The sequence below is a fragment of the Eublepharis macularius genome, chromosome 6 (genome assembly GCF_028583425.1).
Source record: "Eublepharis macularius isolate TG4126 chromosome 6, MPM_Emac_v1.0, whole genome shotgun sequence".
NCBI classification, from domain to species: Eukaryota; Metazoa; Chordata; class Lepidosauria; order Squamata; family Eublepharidae; genus Eublepharis; species Eublepharis macularius.
In genome coordinates, this window is record NC_072795.1 from 22,383,343 (window position 1) to 22,406,664 (window position 23,322).

The 23,322-nt window shown below is 45.2% G+C and overlaps 1 protein-coding gene across 1 annotated transcript in view; it reads left to right on the top strand.

Annotated features, from left to right (window-relative positions):
* Positions 1-23,322, top strand: part of TNIK (TRAF2 and NCK interacting kinase) — a 350,725-nt gene that overhangs the window by 212,892 nt on the left and 114,511 nt on the right. The window contains exons 7-9 of the mRNA XM_054983851.1: positions 3,543-3,673; positions 10,970-11,024; positions 12,455-12,533. Of these exons, the coding sequence (XP_054839826.1) occupies positions 3,543-3,673; positions 10,970-11,024; positions 12,455-12,533 (265 nt within the window). The remainder of the gene's footprint in view (positions 1-3,542; positions 3,674-10,969; positions 11,025-12,454; positions 12,534-23,322) is intronic.

Consider the following 23,322-nt stretch of genomic DNA (forward strand, 5'->3'; position numbering starts at 1 on the left):
CAAACTCCTTTTGTTTGGGCAATATCTGTGCATATGCAGCCATAAAGGCTGCTGTGTTTGGTGGTTGTGTTTTTCACCCCATTTTTATCATTCTGCAAAGCTGGGGATTCTGCAGGCGGGTTTCATATTGCAGATTTTTTCGATCCTGTAAGTAAGCTCCTACTGAGTAGTTTCTATGTCATTTAATATGTCATGTCCTGGGAAGGAACCCTTCAGTAGTCTGCAGCCTGAAGCCAAAGCAGCTTCCTCTAGAGCAAATCAACCTTGCTCTCTGGTCAGGCTTTTCCATGGTCACTGATTTAGGATTGGGGAGGTGTTTTTGTATACAGGTATATATATAAATGTTTGTGTGTGCGTGTGTCACATCAAATTGCTTAGGTTTTGTTTCAGCATTGAATCAACTATCAGATTTTCTGTTTGTTTTCAGTTTCTGCAATCTGTACTCTATTGTATGGTCTATATTGGAAGGTCCCAGGCACTGACGATGTTGATTTTCACTGTGTAATCACCCTGAGCCTCAGTAAGAAAGGCAAACTATAAATAACAATAAACAACAATAATAATCCACACAGAGGTCACCCTTGGATGTTAGGTGTATGAATGTACATTGGCTTTTTAACCAGTACACCCCTTTTAAGGAATGTGGAAAGAAAATCTGTGAATCTGCGTGCCCTTGGTCACACGTTGGAATGCAGAACAACACTGAGCCAGTTAGCTGTCAAAGAATGTTGAAAATGGCAGCATCTGTTGTTTGAGGGAAACCTGAAAATGCTGTGGCAGCTTTTGCTAAGATTTTGGGGGGGAACGAAATTCTGTGTGGGTAATATCAGTGCTCAGAGTTTGAGGTGTTTTTATTCCACACAGCAAATGATTAATCCCTCCCAACCACCCATTCCCATTTGAGAAACACATTATTCTTCCACAGACTTGCACTTCCATTTACACCGACTGAATTATTTGAACTTAAATAGGAAAAAAACTAGACGCTGTTCCAGGTTCTACAAAGATACACCAAGGGATGTGGCTTAGATGATCAAGGAATGAGGGGGAATGAAAAGTAATTAAAAGAGGCCAGCAGCATGCCTTGTGAGAACAAGCCAGCAGCATGCCTTGTGAGAACAAGAGGATCTCACAAGGCAATCATTGTATGCTTAGGGATCCCTGCCAGCCACATAGCATCTGTCTAGAAGTGGTCTGGTCTTACAGATTGGTATGGTCTTATATAGGAGCATACTGTCAGGACAAACCAATATCAGGGGGTTCAGAAGCTGGGAACATGAGTATGTCTGAGTGGAACTGGAGCAAGAGGAGCTCCAAGCATAGCTCTGCATTAAAGGTCTGTATCCAGAAGGAGCCAAGCCACTAGTGCCGTAGCAGCACCCCTGTTCTACAGCTCTTGTTGTATTTATTTATTTACTTACTTCCAACATTTATATCTTGCCTTTCTGCCCTTATCAGGGCCACCAAGGCTGCCAACAAATTAAAAATGCTCATAACAAAAATACATCTTAAAAACCATTAAAACCAAACAAAAACACATCATTAAAACAAGGGAGTAGGCAGTCCTTCATGTATGCTGATCTAAAGCCATGTAGGGCTTTAAAGGTCAACACCAGCACCTGGAATTGTGCCTAGAAACAGATTGGGAGCCGGAGAGTATATGGGCCAAGACTGGAGTGATATGATCCCTACATCCCACTCCTGTCAACATCTTGGGTGCAGCATTCTGCACCAACTGAAGTTTCCAAACACTTTTCAAGGGCCACTCCACATAGAGTGCATTGCAGTAATCTAGTCTAGATGTAACCAGGGCACGCACAACAGTGGGCCATTCTTTTCTATCCAGGAAAGGCTGCATCTGGCTAACTAGTTGAAGCTGATAAAGGGCATTCCTGGCTACAGCTACCACCTGCTTATCCAGTAGCAGGCCTGGGTCCAAGAGAGCACCCAAACTATGGACGTTTTTTTTCAAGGAGAGTGCAACCCTATGCAGAATGGTGGCACCTTAAGGCCTATGTTAGACATTCCACTCACCAGTATATTGGTTTGTTTTGACTCAAGGAGTTGAAAGTCCAGAATAGCAGCCCCATACTAGAAACCAAGCCAGGTGAGTGGTAGAACTATACACTTGGTTTTTAAAAAGCTGTCTGTGGCTCTATTCCACTGGGAATGGGATGGCAGCTGAAAATGGTAGTCATGGTTGGTCCAGACAGGTTCACTGTGAGTTGTTCTTTCCGCGGTGACCTGTAACTCATGCAGTTGTATCACACAGCATGGGAGAAACTGGTGGATGGAAAGGAGCATGCGGTTCTTTGCATATATAACTCAGCCAACTTTTCAGCCATGAGTTTCTAATCAGTGTAGTAAAAAGGGGGTTTCTTGGAAAGCAAGTGAAACTATATCTTCCACAGTAACTTTTGGCCATATGGTGTGACATGGTTGTACCATGCATTGCTGTGGGCGTATCTATAGCTGGAGACACTGCGGAGCAGTCATGGCTGCATTTCTGATTTAATCTCCCTGTATCAGCTGTAGCCCTCAAACCATATTCTTGCTCGCAGTAGCTAAAAAGTGACTTGCTCCCCCTAAAGGTGGCTGGGACACTACTATTAAATAATTTGGATAGCACTTTTTAAAAAGGCAAAATGCTTTACAACCTGCAAGGGAGGTCATTATTATTCACCTTTATTGTTGGTTAGCAGCAACCTGTTCCCTTCCAAGGCTGTGAGAGCCGGTCTTGTGCAATTCACTGTGGCCTAATGCTAAATTTGCTGCATAGGAGCAGCTTCCAGTAGTACATGCCATAACAACAGGGGGCACGTGCCAATGGACAAGGCATCATAGCTTTCCTGTAGTGCTGTTGCCAGTCTATTGGGAGGCATTTGAAATGACCTCATCATTACATCCACCTTGGGTAGTTTCTATTGTTAGATGTTACCCGGAAGCATGGGATGTGACTATACAAAGCCATGAAGGTAATATTCAGATCAAGCCATTGACAAAAGGCAGGAGCTGAACCCCAGGCATCTCAGTTTGCAAGCCCACAGCTCTAGCAGATACGAACTAAGACACACAATACCCTCAGAATTAAGGACTTAGGCATTCTATGGAGAGAACTTCTCCATATTTCTTGAGCTGTAGAATGGGACTTGAAATATACTTGCCAAGGAACACTTCGTGGTAGACTGCATCCTATATGAAATGTAGCATGGTTTTTGAGGATGCAGTTCCCACAAACTGTACCTTAGGAAGTACAAGTGTGTTCCAGGTTCCATTGTTAGATTGGAGTCCAGTAGCTCCTTAAAGACCAAGGAGCATATAAGCTTTTGAGAGTCAATACTCCTTTCATCAGATTCGCAAAAGTTTATACTCTGAAAATGGTCTTTGAGCTGCTACTGGACTTGAATCTTGCTGTTCTACTGCAGACCAACATGGCTGCGTCCCTGTAAGTAAGTTCCATTGTGTTGCCATTTTTCATATGAAATAAAGTCGAACCATTTTTGCTCTGTGCCACACTAAAGCTCTTGCCCTTGCCTCCCCAGTGGATTTTGGAGTCAGTGCTCAGCTCGACAGAACGGTTGGTCGAAGGAACACATTTATCGGAACCCCATACTGGATGGCCCCTGAAGTTATTGCCTGTGATGAAAACCCGGATGCCACGTATGACTTTAAGGTATTTATAGGTGCCACTTTATCTTCAGTCACTGTCAGTGGGTAGATTGAGTAGTCCTGGAACTGAAGTTCTGTGGAATGCAAGAGCAGATCCCAGATGGGTCAGCATGTAGGCAGAGGCACTTACAGGCCAATATTTGAGCTCTGAATATCCAAATGGAAGCTGGAACCTAGATGCATGCTGATCATGGGGCAGAGGAGGTAACAGGCAGATAGAGACCCCTGGTGAGATGCTAGGGACCCCCTCCCCTACTATTCCAGAATTAGGCTGTTCGCTCGGGCCTGATTTGAAAGACCAAAGGATCCAATTGTGGTGTCTGGGTAGAGTAGAGCATGCCTGGACCTGGAAAGGCAATGCTTCCTCATCCTTTCTCTGCCCCTCTTGTTCGGTAGCTTCAGACAGCACTTCACAAAAGGCAGCAGTGCCCAGACCTTGAGGCTATCTAGTTCAACTCCCAGCCCACCCTGATAGATGTTTTTTAAGAAACTGCAATCAGTAGGATTAATTAACGGTCAATCCCCAGAACTGCAGCACAGCAGATGCTTCAGGAAACTGAAGGCTTTCCATTATTTTCCTGTTCAGATTTCCCCAGGTGCCCTCTCACTGTTAGATACTTGTTTCCCTTTTGACATTAGCTGCAAGCCATACCGCTCCTTTGCTCAATGAGTGCATGGGCTTTTCCCGTATGGGATCCATTACCAAGTCCCAGCCGGTTCAATCAGTTGTTGACATGCTGGTAAACTGGTTCACGTTGTGCCATTTTGCAGAAGCCCAAAGTCACCCTCCTAGCTTGAGTAACCCTCTCCTGAAAATACCTGGCTGCAGACACCCACGGACAAAGTTGCTCACTTGCAGGCAGACCACAGAGGCAGTTTTCAGAGTGAGTGAAGCCTGTCGAAAGCTTGTCAGAGAAAGCTGTCTGCTTTTGCCAGTGCCAGATTGACTCCTTGTTAAATTTCTATTCTGAACACAATCTGGGGAGATGCACAGTCCATAAGGCAGTCAGTCACTGGAAAGTGAACTTGATATTTGTTGGGGATTCGTCACTGTCATTAAAATTTTGGATTTCAGGCCTCGCGCCAGATGCTTTTGGGTCCCAGCCAGAACCTTCAGTTAAGCTGCCTGTGGGACTACATACTTTTTTCCAGGCCCACTAAAAATATAATTATTATTATTATAAATAAAAGACAAAGCACTGCTTCTAGGTTCCCAATCTAAATGACAGAATAAATGCACAATAGGAATGGAGAGAAATTGGAGTAGGGAGATCCATTTGAGAATGCCAGCTTGAAAAGGTTAATTTTTATTGGAAATTTAATTAGACTGAAGGAGTCAGATGAAAGCCAGTAGTTTCTGTGACAGGGAGTCGTTAGGAAGAATGGAGAATGTATGTTTTAGGTTTCCTAGAAAAAGGGTACCAAAGGATCAGAGAGTAATAAGCAGTACGGACAGAGAGAGAAAAGAGCAGATAGAAACGTTACAGAATGGTTCTCTTGGGAGCTCCTTTTGAAAATCAGTTTACATTGTTCCCTTGTTTGCAAACCATGGCACTTTTTCTTTTTCTTTCTTTCTTTCTTTCTTTCTTTCTTTCTTTCTTTCTTTCTTTCTTTCTTTCTTTCTTTCTTTCTTTCTTTCTTGCTTGCTTGCTTGCTTGCTTGCTTGCTTGCTTGCTTGCTTGCTTGCTTGCTTGCTTTTTCTTGTTCGTTCGTTTGTTCGTAGTCTACTTTTCTCAGTGAGACTGGGCAGATTACATAGTGTGAGATTAGTAGGGTCGATATCAAGGTTATTTCAATTAAAATGCCATAGGGTATATAAATGCAAATTTACAAATTTGCTAGTCTGAGGCTGAGCTCATCAAAGCTAAGCAAGGTCAGCCCTGGTTAGTCCTTGATGGGAGGCCACCAAGGAAGTCCAGGATTGCTACACAGAGGCAGGCAAAGGCAAACCACCTCTGTTAGTCTCTTCGCCTTGGAAACCTTGTGGGGTCGCCGTAAGTCAGCTGCGACTTGACAGCAAAAAAAATATATTGTCAGCCTTGTAAAATGTTTATTTATTATTGGAACATTTACCTGCATAGTGGGTTCAGGTCTAAGAACACTACAGGGAGGGGACTTTTACACAGGCTTGGCAACAGGAGAGAAGAGCAGTGGGGGTGTCAAAGACCAGTGGTTTCCATGGTCATGGAAACACAAGTTGGTCACTCAGGAGGGTGTGGAGAATTTCTGAAGATGTTCCAGTGGGGAAAAAGCCTGTGGAGACTGAGACATCTGTCCTGGGCCTTTGATCTTGAGTGTTTATGGGATTTCACCTGCTACGACTGTGAGGGAAAGTGGTTTCTTAGAGGAGAGGCCTCACCTCACCAAGTGTGCAGTTTGTGAGTCAGAGCCCAGAGACTGAAGAGATGTCCTTGTTTCACCTTGACTTTGGGACTGCTCATATATTTTATTATTCACACTGTTTTGTTTAAAATGCCCAGGTCTAGACCCACTGCTTTCCCAAACTTTGAAATAAAAGATGTTTAAATGCTGTTCTGGTTTTGAACGAGGCCTCCACAGTTCTGTGACCACTAACCAGGCTCTTGTAAAGCCGAAAGGGTTACACCATAATTTGTCAGTTAATTTGATGAAGGGAGAAATGTCATTGCCAGTTTTGGTTCCTCTAGCAGCTAGGAAATGGGGTGTTCATGACAGATAGTTTTAAGTTTGTAGCTGAATTTGAGAAATGTCTGTCTGCTTCAAGAAGGAATAAAACACATTTGCTAGCAGGATTGTTAGCAAAGGTCAGAAATGTCCTTCTGTCCTAAGAATTAAATACATTTAGCAGCCTAGACATTTAATGTTAAAAACAAGTTAAATTTCCGCAGGGTGCTTTTTAGCATTCACTTAAAAAACATGCCGTTGAGGGATAATTTGTCGGACGTCATGGCACTTGTTGATTCATATTAACGTTGCTGACATTCACCTTTGGGAAACAAAGGAAACGGTCACTTTTTACAAACTATACAAACTGGATTTTGTCATACTTGGCCAAATGACTTAATAAACACAAAAGGCCCAGATAATTTTGCAGAAAGAAAAAGCTGCAGCCGCTGGAAATCAAATGCCTCTGATCTTCCTGCTTGCTTTAGTTAAAGAAAGCTGGCTTTGTAGTCTACAGAATAATACAGTTAATGCCTTACAAAAAATACCCCATGTCATAAAATGATGTACAAAACCTACATTGTGGAGGTTTTGCATTTCTCCCTTGGTATTTCATGTTTCCTGTTTGGCAGAAAGTTCCCCGAAATACTCAGAAAAATAACGGATTTTTTTTTCTTGCCAAGAAGGAATAGTACACAGTGCAATCCTAAACAGTTACACCCTTCTAAGCCTATTGAATTCAATGGATTTAGAAGGGTGTAATTTAGTTTAAGAATGCACTGACAGATGCATTGAAAAGAAAGCTAACACTCTGCCTTACTTCTTAATTTAAACCAGAATAGTTCCTCCCCTGGAGATACAGGCATTTTTTGTTCCTATATCTGTTGTGTATGGGATGTATTTTTGTGGAACTTTTAGGCTATATCTACCTTCCAAATTTATATTGGTTTTATTCCAGTTTAACTGTTATGGTTTCCAGAATCCAGGAATCATAGTTTAAGGGGGCAGAGTATTCTCATTTAATGTCCTTTGCTCTACTCACAGAACTACGGATGCCTGGGGGGGTGGGAAGCATGGGGGGTGCGAAGCATGATCATTTAAGCCAGTTGTACAAAGTACGTAAGTTTGCTGGGAAGGATGTGTGTGTTTACCGTGCAATTCCAAAACACATGCCTGGCAGCTGTGTGGAACTTCGGAATAAGGTTAGGGTTGCCAGATCCCTGGGGGGGCCAAGCTGGGGGATGGGGGGCACGGCATGCACGGGGGGAGTTGCACAGGGGGGCACTTACCTTGTGCGTATGTGAAGTGTCCGTACGCTCTGGAGTGGCCCGTGCTGTCATTCCTGGCACAACACCAGGGTTGCCAGGTCTCCTGGAGCCTAACTCGGCGGACAAGAAGGTCGGGGGGGGGCATTCCCCGCACTTCTCCCCCTCCAGCCAGGTGAGTGGTGGTAGGGGGATGAGGCCGGGAGCGGGGATCCTCCGCTCCCATTGGGGAACTGGTAACCCCACGCAACATGGAAGTAATGGGTCTCACAGGGGCTGATTGAATGAAAATCAGCCCCAAACACTAAATTGGGGGCTGATTTTCACTCAGTCAGCCCATGGCATGAACCATTACTTACGTGTCATGCCAGGAATGACATCATTCCTGGCACAACGTGGGAGCATGTGGGGGCACTTTGGAGCATGTGGGAGTGTTCTTTGCCACTGCATTCCCACGTTTCTTCCCCCTGCCAGTGAGGTGAGAGATGACAGAGGGATGGAGGCTGGGGGTGGGGGATCCCACAGCCCCACCAGGAGACTGGCAAGCCTAAAAAAGGCATTAAAATAGATTTAATGTGGATGGCTGTACTGAATGAACAAAAAATCCTGCCCCTCAAGCTGCTGAGAAGTCCCTAGCCACCTCCTTTCGTGTTCCACCCTCTGTGAAGATCCAGGCCTGATCCATGTGCAACAGCCATTCCACTAGAGCTTGCTAGGAGTAGTAACTCTAGTTAATATTTAAACTTCCCTTTTATAAGTCTCTTGGAGTATGTTTAAAGTTGAAAAGTGACTAATAAATATATTAACGAAAAAAAGAATAGAAGTATACAGCTGGCAAGCAAACGTCTTGCCAGGAAAGGCCTTTCACAGTATTGAAGTGGGAAAGTGTAGCATTAATAAGCTTTGGAAAGGTTGCTATTTTGGGCCAAAGGAGTCAAGAGGTGAGGGAATAAGACTGGAATGTGGGAAGCCAAATCAGTGAAAGGGGAAGGAAAGATCTTAGCGTGCAATGGAAAGGGAAGTGTTACTTCTGTGAGAACTGTAGCACATAACAAGAACTAAGGAGCACACAGAACTAACCATGTTAATGGTAACTTAAAAAACCAGTATGTGGACACCAAACCAATCACTTGAAGTAATAGAAATCTTTTTTTTAAGAGATTGCTTTTAAAGTATCCTTTCAAGATGTCTTCTACAATTTTGCTCGAGTTTTGTACTTACAGGTCAGCAATTCCTCTGCAGGGTCTTTCCTAGCCCCACTATCTTAAGAACTGGCTATGGATTAGTTGTGCCTCAGAGATGTTGCTGTAAATGGCATCTCCATGGCAAAGCCCCTATTTTCCTATTGTAATGTTCAGAGCTTTACCTATGACTCAGCTCTATTATGTAGAGTGTTTCCCCATTGTTAATATAGATATGAACAGTCATAAAACTTTGGAATGGAGTATCATGGCCAAACCTTAAGTCTTATAATAGGGAGGACTTCTTGTAGGGATGCAATTTTGGTAACAGCTCTAGAGCAAAAGTTATATGTACCCCACCTCAAAGATCTTTCCCCTGGGAATTTTGGGGCTTGAACCTGGGGCATCATGAGGTAAAGACCTTCCACAATGAATATGTCCTTCTTAACTAGGATTGCCAGCCTCCAGGTGGTAGCTGGAGAGCTCCTGGAATCACAACTGATCTCTAGGCAACAGAGATCTGTTCCCCTGGAGAAAATGGCTGCTTTGAAGGGTAAACTCTGTGGCATTATACTCTTCTGAGGCTCCTTCCCAAACCCTGTCCTCCCCAGTCTCCACCCACTCCCCAAATCTCCAGGAATTTCCCTACCTGGACTTGGCATCCCTGTCCTCAACAGAACAGTTCCTTGGTGTTTTTGATAGGGAAATGGACTGCCGCGCTGGTGAGATAGAGCTGAGAGTTGTCATCAGTTAAATATGTAGAAGTAGATCTCTGTTGTCTATTGTCTTGGTTTCTTATCTTATATGTTTGTAGTCTATTGAACTACCTTGCTTAATACTAAGAATACTGACCAATATTTTAATGCATACACCGTGGCACAGAGTGGTAAGCTGTAGTACTGCAGCCCAAGCTCTGTTCACGACCTGAGTTCGATCCTGGCAGGTTCAGGTTCAGGTAGCCGGCTCAGGGTTGACTCAGCCCTCCAAGGTCGGTAAAATGAATACCCAGTTTCCTGGGGGTAAAGTGTAGATGACTGGGAAAGGCAATGGCAAACCACCCTGTAAAAAGTCTGCCAAGAAAACGTCGTGATGCAACGTCCCCCCATGGGTCAGTAATGACTTGGTGCTTGCACCTTTACCTTTTTACATACATACATACATACATACATACATACATACATACATACATACTTGTATTTTTATTCCTTTCTCCCCATCTAGTAAATTAATAGTTTGAATTATTTTATAAACATCATTTTCTCTGCTCAGTTTATTTTGCCTTTTTTGTACCTGTGGCAGATCCAGAGCTATATACAGTGGAATGGTCCCTATCTGTATCCTACCCCTCCCTTGAGCCTTCCTGCAACTTAAGTGACTCTTCCATTTGGAAGAAGAGCTGCCTAAGTTAGAGGTAGGCTTCTGGATCAACATGGTTACAACATAGATTTTTGTTTTGTGAAGAATGGCACATTAAGAAATGTGCAGCTTGTGTCTGAGTTAAGATATTTACCTTACCCTTCCTGAGGGTTACATGGTTCATCCCCCATCCTACTGTTCCATTTTACCTCCCCATCCATCTTGTGAGGTAAATTAGGCTGACAGAGAGTGATTCCAGCAAGCTTCATAGCAGAGTAGGAATTCAAACCTGGATCTCTACAAACCTTGTCTCACACTCCACCCACTTACGTCAGTAGGAATTTTAGTTGCAGAATACTTTTTGATAATAAAAGTTCTTCCCTGAAGTTAACAGAGATAAATATCTCAAAGTATTGGGGGAGAAGAGAAAAGGGGGCAGAGGGAATGACAGATAATTGCCTGTTGCTTTTGTGGAGAGATTAACTGCCAGGCGGTTTGGATTTTTACATTTCAAAGCATTATTCCTTTGTTATTGAAAGAGGATCACACTGGATTACATGGCTTCTGTGTTCTCATATACCAATTGTTTTTTCCCAATCTGTGGGGAGGGGAACTTGACTCAGCAGCTCACAGTGGAAAGAACATCGAAATTGGTGTCTGAATGGCCTAAATCTTCTGAGCTTGGGAGATCAAGGACTTAAAAAAAATACTGATCAAACTTTATGGCTGTAAAATGGCCAAGTACTTTTTCCCAGTGTAGTTGTAGCTCCCCCAGATGACTCCCAATTTGTTACAAGGCTCAACCGTGTTGATATGTTTCCTTGAAAGGTTTTGTTGTGTTTTTTTTTCTTTCAGAGTGATTTGTGGTCATTGGGGATAACAGCCATTGAGATGGCCGAGGGAGCTCCTCGTGAGTATAACCCAATTTCACGGTTTGATCATGCTTGGATCATTGGTTGTTAAGATTTGTTATGTGTTGGCAGAGTGACCCATTCTGTGTGATAAACTGTCCTGTAATAAAATAATTGAAATAAGATCAGTGTAAAATAAGCTCTGGAACACGAACAAATCTTATCTATAAAATTCAAGAACCTTAGAGATCAACACAATTTTCCAGGGTATAAGCTTGTGTGAGTCAAAGCTCACTTTGTCAGGGTGGGTGGATGTGGGTATGGCATTGCAGTGGAGGAAAACTTACCTTCTACCACCAAGAATGATTAACCCGGCCTATACTGACAGGTGTGAAGCATCTCTGTTTTGAGTGCACGCAGTTTCTCTGATTTCTATACTCACACACACAAACACAACCTGCCTGAGTGATCAATAGATTGCTAGTAAGCAACAGTGAAGAGTGCCTTTTAGTAGCCTAGTACATAGAACACTAGCCTAGGAAGCCACTTACCCTGTGATGGCCAGCTTTGTTGGTGAGACTGCCAAAAGCCAAGCCTAACGTGCTGTAAGCTATCTTCCCCCCCTTTGGTGCCTTGACACGTTTTTGACAGGGCTAGGAAGGTGGCAGCAATGGGAGAGGAAGTCAGGAGAATGGGGCTGGTTCAGCCCTGCATCCAGGCTGTGGGCCATCTGCCTCCTGCCCTGGGGTACTGCAGTGCATACTCCAGATAGTTGTTGTTGTCCCCCCCACCCCACCCCTGAACCTAACCATTTTTGGTCTAGGCTTTCCGTGTTGTATAAACTGAGAGGAGCATGTCGCAGGAGCTGAATTCATGTGAGGCTTCCTCATAGTTGGTCAGCTTTCTAGAAAGGAAATAATCCAAAGTGAAGAATTGCTTCCAAATCCATATGAAATTAGGAAGGTTGGCCCAGGAGGATGGATGACGATGTAGGGGCAAGTAAATCTTTTTGAACAAGAGACTAGATGAGACACTGGGATCTGTTCATACATCTCCTCAGCATTGTTGAAAAGAAGACAGCAGTCACGTGGGCCCGATTTGTAGCAGTGCAGCAGTGCAGGAAGGATTGGGCTTTACCGCTTCCTCATCTGTGCAGTTTATGGGTTTCTTAGCAACTTGTATAGTTTCCCCCCTGCCCAATTATTCTGTCATCTTTTCCGATGCAAGCATAGCAAAAGTGCATTAATAAGATTATCAGGTGGACCTTTCCCCATCATACATGATGAAGCAGCAGAGAACTTCATCATGATCTTATGTTCTTCAGTAGGAAGAATATTTGTTTGTTCTCACTTAAAATACTTATGCTCTCCCTTTCCCGTTATTGCTGATAGGAAGGGTGGGATTTAAGTGCTTTAATAAATAAACACATTCTGTTTTTTGACATTTAATGCAATTTCTGATGCCTTCTGCTGTGATTTTTCCCCCCCAGCTCTTTGTGACATGCATCCTATGAGAGCTTTGTTCCTCATTCCTCGGAATCCAGCTCCCAGGTTGAAATCAAAGAAATGGTGAGCATTTTTGTCCTTTTCTCTCCTCAGTTACATTTGGTCTGCATGTTGCACTTTTGCTCTGCAGACATTTGGTTTGCATGTGTGCATGCACGCACATACACACACACGTTGTGAGGTTTAAGGTCTTGTTTTGAAGTTGGTGGCAATCTCATGAAGCAAGAACTCCTATATAGGAATCAGCCTAGATCAGCTTTGAACATGCCCGCTATTAAAGCTCACAGTGTCAATCTGAGAAATGTCTAAGGACAGAAGACTAGCAGATTGGATAATGATTTCAGATCTTCTGCGCATGCTCTACTTTCATCACACGTCAAGAGTGTGGTGGCTCTCCTTATTTGTGCGTTAGTTAGTTAGTTATTTCATTTATACCCTCCCTTTCTCCTCAATGAAGACCTGAAGTGGTTGACATAATTCTCCTGTCCTCCATTTTATCCTCACAACGATCCTGTGAGATGGGTAGGCTGAGAGTGTGTGGTGGGCCCAAGGTCACTCAATGAGCTTCCATGGTAGAGTAGTGATTTGAATCTGGGTCTCCCACCTTCTAGTCTGACACTGTAACCACTATACCATAGTGGTTTCTCCTGATACAGCAGGAGTACTTCTTTAAATTTATAGGGCACTCTTCTTTAGAAAGCTCAAAGTGTCTTACATGGTTTTCCACTGGTCTCCGATCAAGGAACAGATTAGGTCCACAATCACTAAAGTTCAATGTATGAGATCTCCCTAATCCATTGTATCAGTGCTTCAGTGTCTGCAATGGCTCCAGAGAGTCTTGGATGCTAATTCTGCCACATAGTGGCTTATGTCCATATGCAAAACAATGATCTAGACACCTTACTGATCCATCTTCTCCTGAGCACATCACCTTTGCACTGCCACACCAAAAAGGTACCCTTGAAGATTGTCCAATTAGTATGGAATTCTCTCCAATGGAGAGAGAGAATTCTCTCCAATGGAGAGAATTGTCTGTCCGCAGTAAGGGTTTCGTGGAGTTCTTAGGGCAGCAGTCTTGACTGTGTAACACAACGGGGCCTTTCCAATGATATAATTATATTATATACTCTACTATGTATTCTGGGAGAAGAGAATGTACTGATGAGCCATGGAAAAACTGGAACCCAGAGTGCATAATTAATTAAGCTGGAACCCAGAATGCATAATTAATAAATAGGGAGAGTCTCCAGTGTGTATGGGAGACTGGGAGCTGAGTCTGCTTGATTTTGTGGCCTTTTCAAACACTGCCTCTAGTGTTTAGCCTGTGCTCCAGGTAACTTTATACAGGTGGCAAATCCCTTAACTTGCTTTAAGCACTTTTGGTTCTCAGTAAAAGGGCTGACTAACCAACATATAAGAGCATTTAAATATGAGCATTCCAAATCTTACAGCCGCCCATATTGCAGTTACATTAATGGCGCTATAAATCATTTCTTCTAATAGCAAACTTAATGCTAAGGACTAACTATTGGGGTAGAGAAAGAAATTCACCTACAGACAAGACAGGGCATTCCTACATGCTTTGAGTCCCAGGTATGCAGAAAAATATTTTGTAAATTAAGAGACTCCCCTCCAAGTAAACTGCCTGTTGGAAGACTGAGCATATTCTAAGAGTATCCTGTAAGAATACATAGATATTCCCACCCCAATCAGGAGGAGATCCACCACACTCTTGATGAATGGAAGCAGAGCACACAAAGATGATTTGCAATCATTATCCAATCTGCCAGTCTTCTGGTTTCCAACAAATGTTGCACATGCAGACAAAAACAGCACTTAAAATTGGTCTTGCTGGGGTCTGAAACCCTCAATGGGAAAAGGGGCCTTAAGAAGAGTTAAGGCCTGCCTGCCTAGAGCCCATAATAATGTCTGGACTCAGCATGCTCTAAAACCCTTGGGGCAAAGATCATTTGTTAAATATGGAGGAAAAAAATGGCTGGCTGGCACTGGCCGCACACACTTCAGTGGCCAAAGATGAAGAAGTGAAGTTGGCAGAATTCCCTAATAAGTAGTGGAGGATCCGGAGCTCCCTGTGCTGCAAATTGGGGGGAAGAAACGGGAAGAAAAATGCTTGGCTTGATTCTTCTGTCAGCTTCTCTGCACCTGCTTTCATATGGCCTCAATTTACTTGAAAGCCAAGGAATTGTTTCTTGCAGTCAGCCTGGGATGGTGATTTGAACTCCCTCTTTCTTAGGTAACAGCAGAGCAACTTATTTGTTTGTTGCTGTAGGAACATCCCATCTCCCCCCCCCCCCCCGCTTTCTGAAAAATCTGTTTGTTTTTAATAAGCAGCTTAGATAGTTTGTATGTTGCTATGGTTGTCTTTATTCGGAGAACTTGCAAGGCTTTTTGCAAGCTGCTGCTCCCCCCTGCCCCCAGCCCCAAAACAAATCTGGATCCTTAACAGCACCAGTCAAGGTGTAATTTAATGGATATAAAGATTTCTGTGTTTTTCTTCTGTTCTGTGTCTTAGAAAGGACTTGGGTGTTCTGAATCTTTCTGGGTGAAGATCTAACTGCTAGCGTTCACATTTTCAAAAGCTATTTTTTGCTTCTCTGTACCAGCAGCTTCTGGTGATTCTTTAAATCTGTTTTGCACCCAACACCACAGAAACTAATTCTGTAACACCTCCTGGTCTCCGTTTCAAGAAAGCTTGAAACTTCAGAGTTTGCTCTTTTTCCCCCTTCATTGCCGAAACCTCTTTCTTTCCCCCTACCCCATTTTTGTCTTGAACAAAATCACAAGAGCTTGTGCTATTTTAGTTGGTCCTTACAAAACATGTGTTGCCATTGTGTTTGAAATGTTTTTATGGGCCAGCAGGACTACCTACAAGCTTTGAATGTTTTTGGGGTAACTCTAAGGAGCTTCTCATATATTCTTTGCCTCCTTGCTATCCTAGAATTGTATCCAGGGAAAGATCAGTAGGGAGATTTAAACTCCCCATTCCTTCACATTCCACTCTCCTTACTCTTAAATTCATGAGGTCAGGAAAAATCCATGTTGAGATAAACAAGGGATGTCTCCAGTTCTTCCCTGTAGGAATGTGATTATCCCAGACCTATTTATTTTAGTACATAGTTATCCTGCCCTCCCTCTGAGGAGCCTGGGGTGGTGTGCACTGTTCTCCCCTCCTCCATTTTATCCTCAAAACCATCAGGCCGAGAGAAACAGTGGCTGACCTAAAGTCACCCAGCAAGCTTCGGTAGCATTTTGGAGATTTGAGCCCGGGTTTCCCAGAGCCTAGTCTGACCCTCTGTCCACTATGCCACACTCATTTTCTCTCTGGATACAATCCCAGGCAGGTGCTGACAAGTAACATCCAAACAAATTCATAGTTACTTATGGAGCAGCTGTAGTGCTGCAGATTAATCATAGCCTTGGTTGCCATGAGGCATGGGGTGACAAAGAAGGAGAAGGAACGGCTGGGGAACAAATCCAAGAGGAATAGCTAGAGACATCACCTATTATCTGGTCCTTTTTAAAAGTGGGGATGCCGAGGACTGAACTAGGCCCTTTCACGTGTAAAGTCCCTCCCCAATCTGTAAACATTAAGAGCTTATGTAGCACAATGGTTGAGTTATGAGCTGGGCAGTGTGGTCCAAATCTCTGCTTAGCTGTTATATTACTGCAAGGACTTAAGCAGGCTAATGTCTCTCAGTGCCACCTCCTTTCCTTCCTTCCCCTGGGTATACCTTACAGGTGGTGATTGAAACTGTAATACCTATAAAATGCAGACAATGCAAGTGAAATTATGTGAATACATAGGAAATGTACTATATAAATCATAGCAGTTGACACATTGCGATTGTCTTTTGCATCTGCCTTATTTTGAAATATCCAAAGACAGAACAAGGGAAGCAATCTGGCTGTGGACCTACTCAGCAGTTCACAGAAGCCAGGCATTTGTGAATCTCAAATAAACACAGCTGTGTATCCAAGTCTGGGTGATCCATCCTTCAGAGTTTGCCACAGGCTCATTGCTGAAATGAGAAGAAAAGGATCAGAATTGGGGGATTAAGTTGGAGAGAAATGAAAAAGGAAAGCAGAAATCTGTGTGCAGCCTTGGCACAGGAATAGCTGTCAATGTGCTTCGTCTGTGTTACTGGGAGGAGGGCAGGAAGGAGCATGTGCAAGCACCGTTGGGGTTTATTAAACAGCATTTTGTACACACTTGCTCTCTTTCCTCAGTGTGTTTTATTCTGCAAAACGCTCTTTAATAATCAGACTTGTGGACAATACCACACTGTTTATTTTATTTATTTGTTTAAAGCATTTGTATGTTACCTTTCTACCCCACGGCGGCAAACGTTAAAAAATTTAAAACAACAGTTGAAAACAATTTACATTTAAAACAATATTTAAAATAGTATTCAAAATTTAATAAACACACAACACAAGGAGACACATACTGCCCCTCCCATTTTATTCTGTTTTTGCAAAAAAATACTTCCATTCTGTTGAGCTGTTTTGCACATTATGCCTTTAGGGTGTACACATCGAATCTTTAGTGCATTTGAACCTGGGAATATTTAAGATGGATATGTATGTGTATATGATTTTTAAAAAATGCCTCCAACAATATGTTTTAGCAGTATGTATGTGGCAAAATGCACATACCAGCTTTGGAAAGGGGCTCTGACTATGCTTGTATACCAAGGATCCCACATGCAATGTTTGGTTATTTCAGATGAAGCATTTTAGATACAGAATGGATGGAAAGGGTCTCTTTTTTCCTAAGACCCTTCAGAGCCTCTGCCAGTCAGAGTACTGTGCTATATGCACCTGTGGTCTGAGTTGCTCTAAGGAAGGTTGTGATGTGTGCTTCTTTGCCTTGCACACTGTGAAGGAGTACACGTGTGATCTCTTTAATGCATGTATGCAGAAAGGATAACATGCAGAATGGCCCATAGAGTTCAACATGCTTCGTATTAGTGTTGATATTCCTTGATGTTAGAAGTACAGAATATGGCTTTTTCAGAGTCTTACTGTCCCTGAATATGGAGGTTTCTTAGCCATGGCGAGTAAAGGAAACCTCCATATTCAGAGGCAGTAAACCTCTGAAAATCAGTGCTAGGAGGCAACTTCAGAGAAAGGTCTTGGCTCCTATGCTCTGTTTGGCCCAGTAAGGCAGCTGCTTGGACACTGTATGGACCCGGCTGCAGGACTGGATGAAGAACTGGTCTGATCCATCAGGGCATCTTTTACATTATGGGTCTAGGCATTTTGCTTGAATAATGAAATACCTCTCAAAGTGCCATAGGGTCATGCTTCTGCATTGGCAACAGAAACACATGTTTCTAATTTTCTATGAAATACTTAATTTGTTCTCCACTTTCGTGTCTATAACAATAATTTGCCTGTTGGGTGATAGTTTTATAGCCGAGGAGTTTGGCGAATGGGTGTCAGTGGTTATTGCTTTCCTCCGTGCTCTTAGAAACATATCTATTACAGATACAGACCGCTTTCATTTTACTTGTGGATGTAAAATGTTTAAATGCAAGAAATGTTTAAAAGGAAATCCAACTCAATGGCAGCTGGGGCTTGTGATCAGCTGCATCAGAACAGTATTCATAATTTTTTTTACATCTGTTAAACATTAACAAGCAGTCAGTTCATAACCAATTGGTATTTACTGAAAAATAACAGGCTTATAAAAGCATCTTGTAAAATTGGTGATTAAAAGCTGGCTTTCATAAAAGCTCTGCAGATTTTGTATGAAATCTTTGTTTTATGCAAACAAGGTTTATGCAAATACAAACTAAAGTTGTGCCACTTAGGCTGTTTTTTGGCTTTTGTATTCAAGTAGAGGTAGATCACCTCTGAATGGTCCTAATAAACCAATTGATCAAAAGATGATCATCCTGGCTGCTGGCCCAAGATCACAGAAAAGATCCCTTCTTTATTTCTCCTGAAGGATCCTTTCAACTCAGAGGACTGCCTCTAATCTTTCCAACATTCTTTAAAATATTTTGACAAGTAGGATTTACTCTAGATTAATCAACCAAACACTAGTTGATTGAACTGGAACCACAGCAGAATTTGTTTAATGATTTATTTGCTTCATTTATAGCCTACCTTTCTTTCCAATGGGGACCCAAAGTGGTTTACATCGTTCTCCTCTGTTGTATCCTCACAAAAACCCTGTTGAAGTGGCTTAAGGCTGTGTGTGTGTGACTGGACCATGGTCATCCAGCAAGCTTCCATGGCAAAGTGGAGATTCAAACCTGGATCTCCCAAAGCATGCTCCAGCACTCAGGCTCTTAAATGGTAGAGCTGTGACTTCAAGTAATGATTACTTGCTTTTGGACTAGGTTTCCCTTCAGAGGACCTGACAGTTTCATAGGCTGATCAGAAAACACTCATGAAAGAATGGTTGTCAACAGGACTTTTTTTCTGGGAAAAGAGGTGGCGGAACTCAGTGGGTTGCCCTTGGTGAAAATGGTCACATGGCCAGTGGCCCTGCCCCCTGATCTCCAGACAGAGGGGAGTTTAGATTGCCCTCTGCGCATGGCACAGAGGGCAATCTAAACTCCCCTCTGTCTGGAGATCAGGGGGCGGGGCCACCAGCCATCTGACCATTTTCAAGAGGTTCCGGAACTCCGTTCCACCGCGTTCCAGCTGAAAAAAAGCCCTGGTTGTCACCGTTGATTTATCCTATCCATCCCGTTTTATCCCACCCTTCATCCAAGATCTTGAGTCAGTGTATGTGGTTTTCTTCTCACCTCTCAAAAGAACCCTTTGAGAAAGGACTTATCTAGTGAGCTTCATGGGTAAATGGGGATTGGAACCTGCATGTCTACCGTCCTAGTCAAGCACTCTAACCATTCTATCAGAGGGGCTCTCAAGCACTGGCATGCTTTAACAACAGACCAAAACTATCCCTCTCAAAGCCAGCCTAGATGTTACGGTATCCACAGGTCTGACCCATGGGTATCAACACCATTTCAGAGAATAATTCAGCCATTTAAAAATGCTGCAAGGGCCTGATTGAGTGCCAGAATGGCTGTCGGCACTTGAAAAAGCACAGGGGAGGAAGAGCACCTGGTCCTGCTGCAGTGCAGGCCCTTGCAGCATTTTTAAATGGTGGGATTCTTGCCTAAAATGGCATCGGCATCCACAGGTTGGACCCCTGGATGCTGTAAAATCTAGTTTTGTCTGCACAGACCCCCCATCTTGGTGCTGCAATAATGTATCAATGTTTTTCAATGTATTTGTTTAAGAGAACAGATTGACGGAGAACCCTGTTTAAACATTATCAACTTATCTCCCTGCCCAGTGTTATCCCTACTTAAACCCAACTGTGCAGTCATCACAAATGGTCTCTTGGGTGAAATTATATTCAGAAGCACAGGTGAAAGTTTCTTCGATTGCCAACCTCTCGGTGGTGGCTGGAGAGCTCCTAGAATTAAAACTGATCTCCAGGTGACAGAGCTCAGTTCCCCTGAAGAAAATGGCTGCTTTGGACGGTGGACTCTGTCATGGGCTGGGCCCGCCCAAGCTGGGAGTCCAGGTACTAGCACGAAGCCAAGGGGTGTTCCACAGTCACAAGCCAGGTCCAGTCCGTAGTCAGAGCACAAGGTTAATGCCAGGGTTGCCTCCAGGATCCAAAAAGCCAAGCCAAGTCCAGTCCGTAAGTCAGAGCACGAGGGTATCCAATCAAGGTGCAGGCAAGAGCAAGACACACGGTACCAGGGAGTGGTTGCAGGTAGTTGACACGTTGCTTCCACGCCTGGCAGTTGCTCCTGACTGGCTTTTATAGCCAGGCGTGATTTTCAGCCAGCTGCTGGGGCTCCATCCTGATGCTACTCATCATCACTCTCCAGCAGCTGGCGTTGGCTCAGGAGACGAGCACTGTGCCGTCTCTCCTGCAGTTCCAGTCTCTGGCGCTGCCTGCGGCGCTCTCTAGGTGTGGGTGAGCCTGGGGGGGTGGAAGCCCCTGGCTGGGCTTCCCCTGTGGTGCTGGCAGTCCCTGACTGAGCCTCCCCTGTGGAAGTTCCTGGCTGAGCTTCCCCTGTGGTATTGGGGCTAGAGGGTGCTGGTGTCTCAGCTGCTAGCTGTGAGCCTTGATCAGCCAGCAGCTGCTGCTCATGATTGCTGGCTTCTGCTGAGTCAGGGCTAGGGCTGGCTACACAGAACTCTTCTTCTCCTGAGGAGTCCTGGCTGGCTACACGAGGCTCCTCTCCTCCAGAGGAGACCTCACTCTCAGACTGGGCTATGACACCATCCCCCCTCCCAAGGCCCCCCCTCCTCTGTGGCCCGGGCGCCCCCGGTTTCTGAGGATAGGCCCGATGGAATTGTCGGACTAGACGGGGGGGCATGAATGTTCACAGCCGGCTCCCATGAGCGGTCTTCCGGTCCATACCCCTTCCAGTCCACCAAGTACTGCACTTGCCCCCGCCGGCGACGGGAGTCCAGGATCTGGGCGACCTCATATTCTTCTTGCCCCTCAATGGTAATCGGAGGCGGAGGAGGTGGTGGCCCGGGATGGTGCAGGTCTGGGGGTGACGCCGGGACTAGAAGGGACCGATGAAACACGGGATGGATCGGGAGGGTCGGTGGTAGTTGCAGGCGGTAGGCTACGGGGTTCACCTGGTCGGTGATCACGAAGGGTCCAAGGAACCGAGCATCCAGCTTTTTGGAGGGCCGTTGGCTGCGGATATGGCGGGTGGATAACCAGACCTGGTCACCTACGGACAGGGGGACACCAGGTTGCCGTTTCCGATCCGCAGCTCCCTTGTAGTTTTCCTTGGCAAGCTGGAGTTGCTCCCGCAACAGCTCATGCATGGATTGAAGTTCCTGGAGGCGATCGTCCGCAGCTGGGATTCCTGACGAGGGTGCGGTGCTAGGAAAGAAGCGAGGGTGATGGCCATAGTTAGCCATAAAGGGGGTCTGTTGGGTGGAGGAGTGCACTGCATTGTTATATGCGAACTCGGCCAAAGGCAGTAGGGCTAGCCAGTCATCCTGTTGATGGTTTGTATAGCATCTCAGATACTGCTCCAGGGTTGCATTGGTGCGTTCCGTTTGCCCGTCGGACTGGGGATGGTGTGCTGAGGATAAGTGGACTTGGGTGCCAAGAAGGGAGTGCAGTGCCCGCCAAAACCTAGAGGTGAATTGAACTCCCCGATCGGAAATTACATGGTCCGGTCGCCCGTGAAGTCGAAAGACATGCTGAAGGTACAGGTGTGCAGTGTCCTGAGCGGTGGGGGGTCCAGAACAGGGAATGAAATAGGCCATTTTTGTGAATAAGTCCACCACCACCAGGATGCAGGTATGGCCTTTGGAGCAGGGCAGATCTGTAATGAAGTCCATGGAAATAGTCCTCCATGGCCCGGTGGGTGTGGGTAGCGGATGCAGAAGGCCGGAGGGTTTGCCAGGGGAATCCTTGGCCCGCCTACACGTCTCACAGGCTGCCACATACCGGGCCACATCTGATTGCACCCGGGGCCACCAGAAGTCACGGGTCAAGAGATGGGTTGTCTTGTGGCGACCGAAGTGCCCAGCGGGTCTGGAATCATGGACCAGTTGCAGGACTTTCGTTCGCAGCGGGCCAGGTGGTACATAAATTCGGCCTCGATGGGTCAGTAGCCCCTCTTCCTCTGCGAAGCCATCCGCCTGGAGCTGGTGCGGCTCCCGGACCTTCTGGAGGTATTTCTGGGCAACTGGGTCCAGTACTTGTTGAGCCAGTATCTCCTCAACCAGCCCCTGGGAGGGTTGCGCGGCAGCGAAAGTTTCGGGAGCCAGGATAGTAGTTAGAGGCTCTTCCCAGCCTGGGGATGAGTTGTACTCTGGTTTCCGGGACAGAGCATCGGCTTTCTTATTCTGGGAACTGGGGACATACGTGATCCTGAAGTCAAAGCGGGAGAAGAACAATGACCAGCGGATCTGCCTCTGGTTGAGGCGGCGGGCGGTTTGGAGATGTTCAAGGTTCCGGTGATCAGTGAGCACTCGGACAGGGTGTTGAGCCCCCTCCAGATGGTGCCACCAAACCTCAAAGGCTGCCTTTATTGCCAGCAGCTCCCGCTCCCAGATGGTATAGTTCCTTTCTGCAGGGGTAAGCTGGCGAGAGTAGTAGGCACAGGGTTGGGGGACGCTGGAGGAGGTTGCGCGTTGTGAGAGCACCGCTCCGATGGCAGTGCTGGAGGCGTCCGCCTCAACTACGAAGGGTAGCTGGGGATCTGGGTATCGGAGTACCGGTTGTGTGATGAAGCGTGCCTTCAAGGTCTGGAATGCCTCATTGGCTTCCGGTGTCCAATGGAAGGGTTCTCGAGGCCGGAGAAGCCGGGTAAGGGGAACAGCTATGGATGCAAACTGGGGGATGAACTGCCGATAGTAGTTGGCAAACCCCAGAAATCGTTGCACATCCTTCCATGAGCGGGGGGGTTGCCAGGTCTGTACCGCTTCGACCTTAGCTGGGTCCATTTGGATACCCCGGGGCGAGATCACATGGCCGAGGAATTCTACGGCAGGCAGGTGGAATGCACATTTTTCCAGCTTGGCAAACAGGCCGTGCTGCCGGAGTCTTTGCAGCACCATGCGCACGTGCTGGGGGTGTCGAGCCGGGTTCCGGGAATAAATTAATATATCATCCAAGTAAATGATGACGAACTGATCCAGCAGGTCACGAAAGATATCATTCATAAACCTCTGAAACACCGAGGGCGCGTTAGTCAGGCCAAAGGGCATTACCATGTACTCGTATTGTCCATACCTGGTACTAAAGGCAGTTTTCCACTCATCGCCTTCCCGGATGCGCACCAGGTTGTAGGCTCCCCGAAGATCCAGCTTGGTGTAG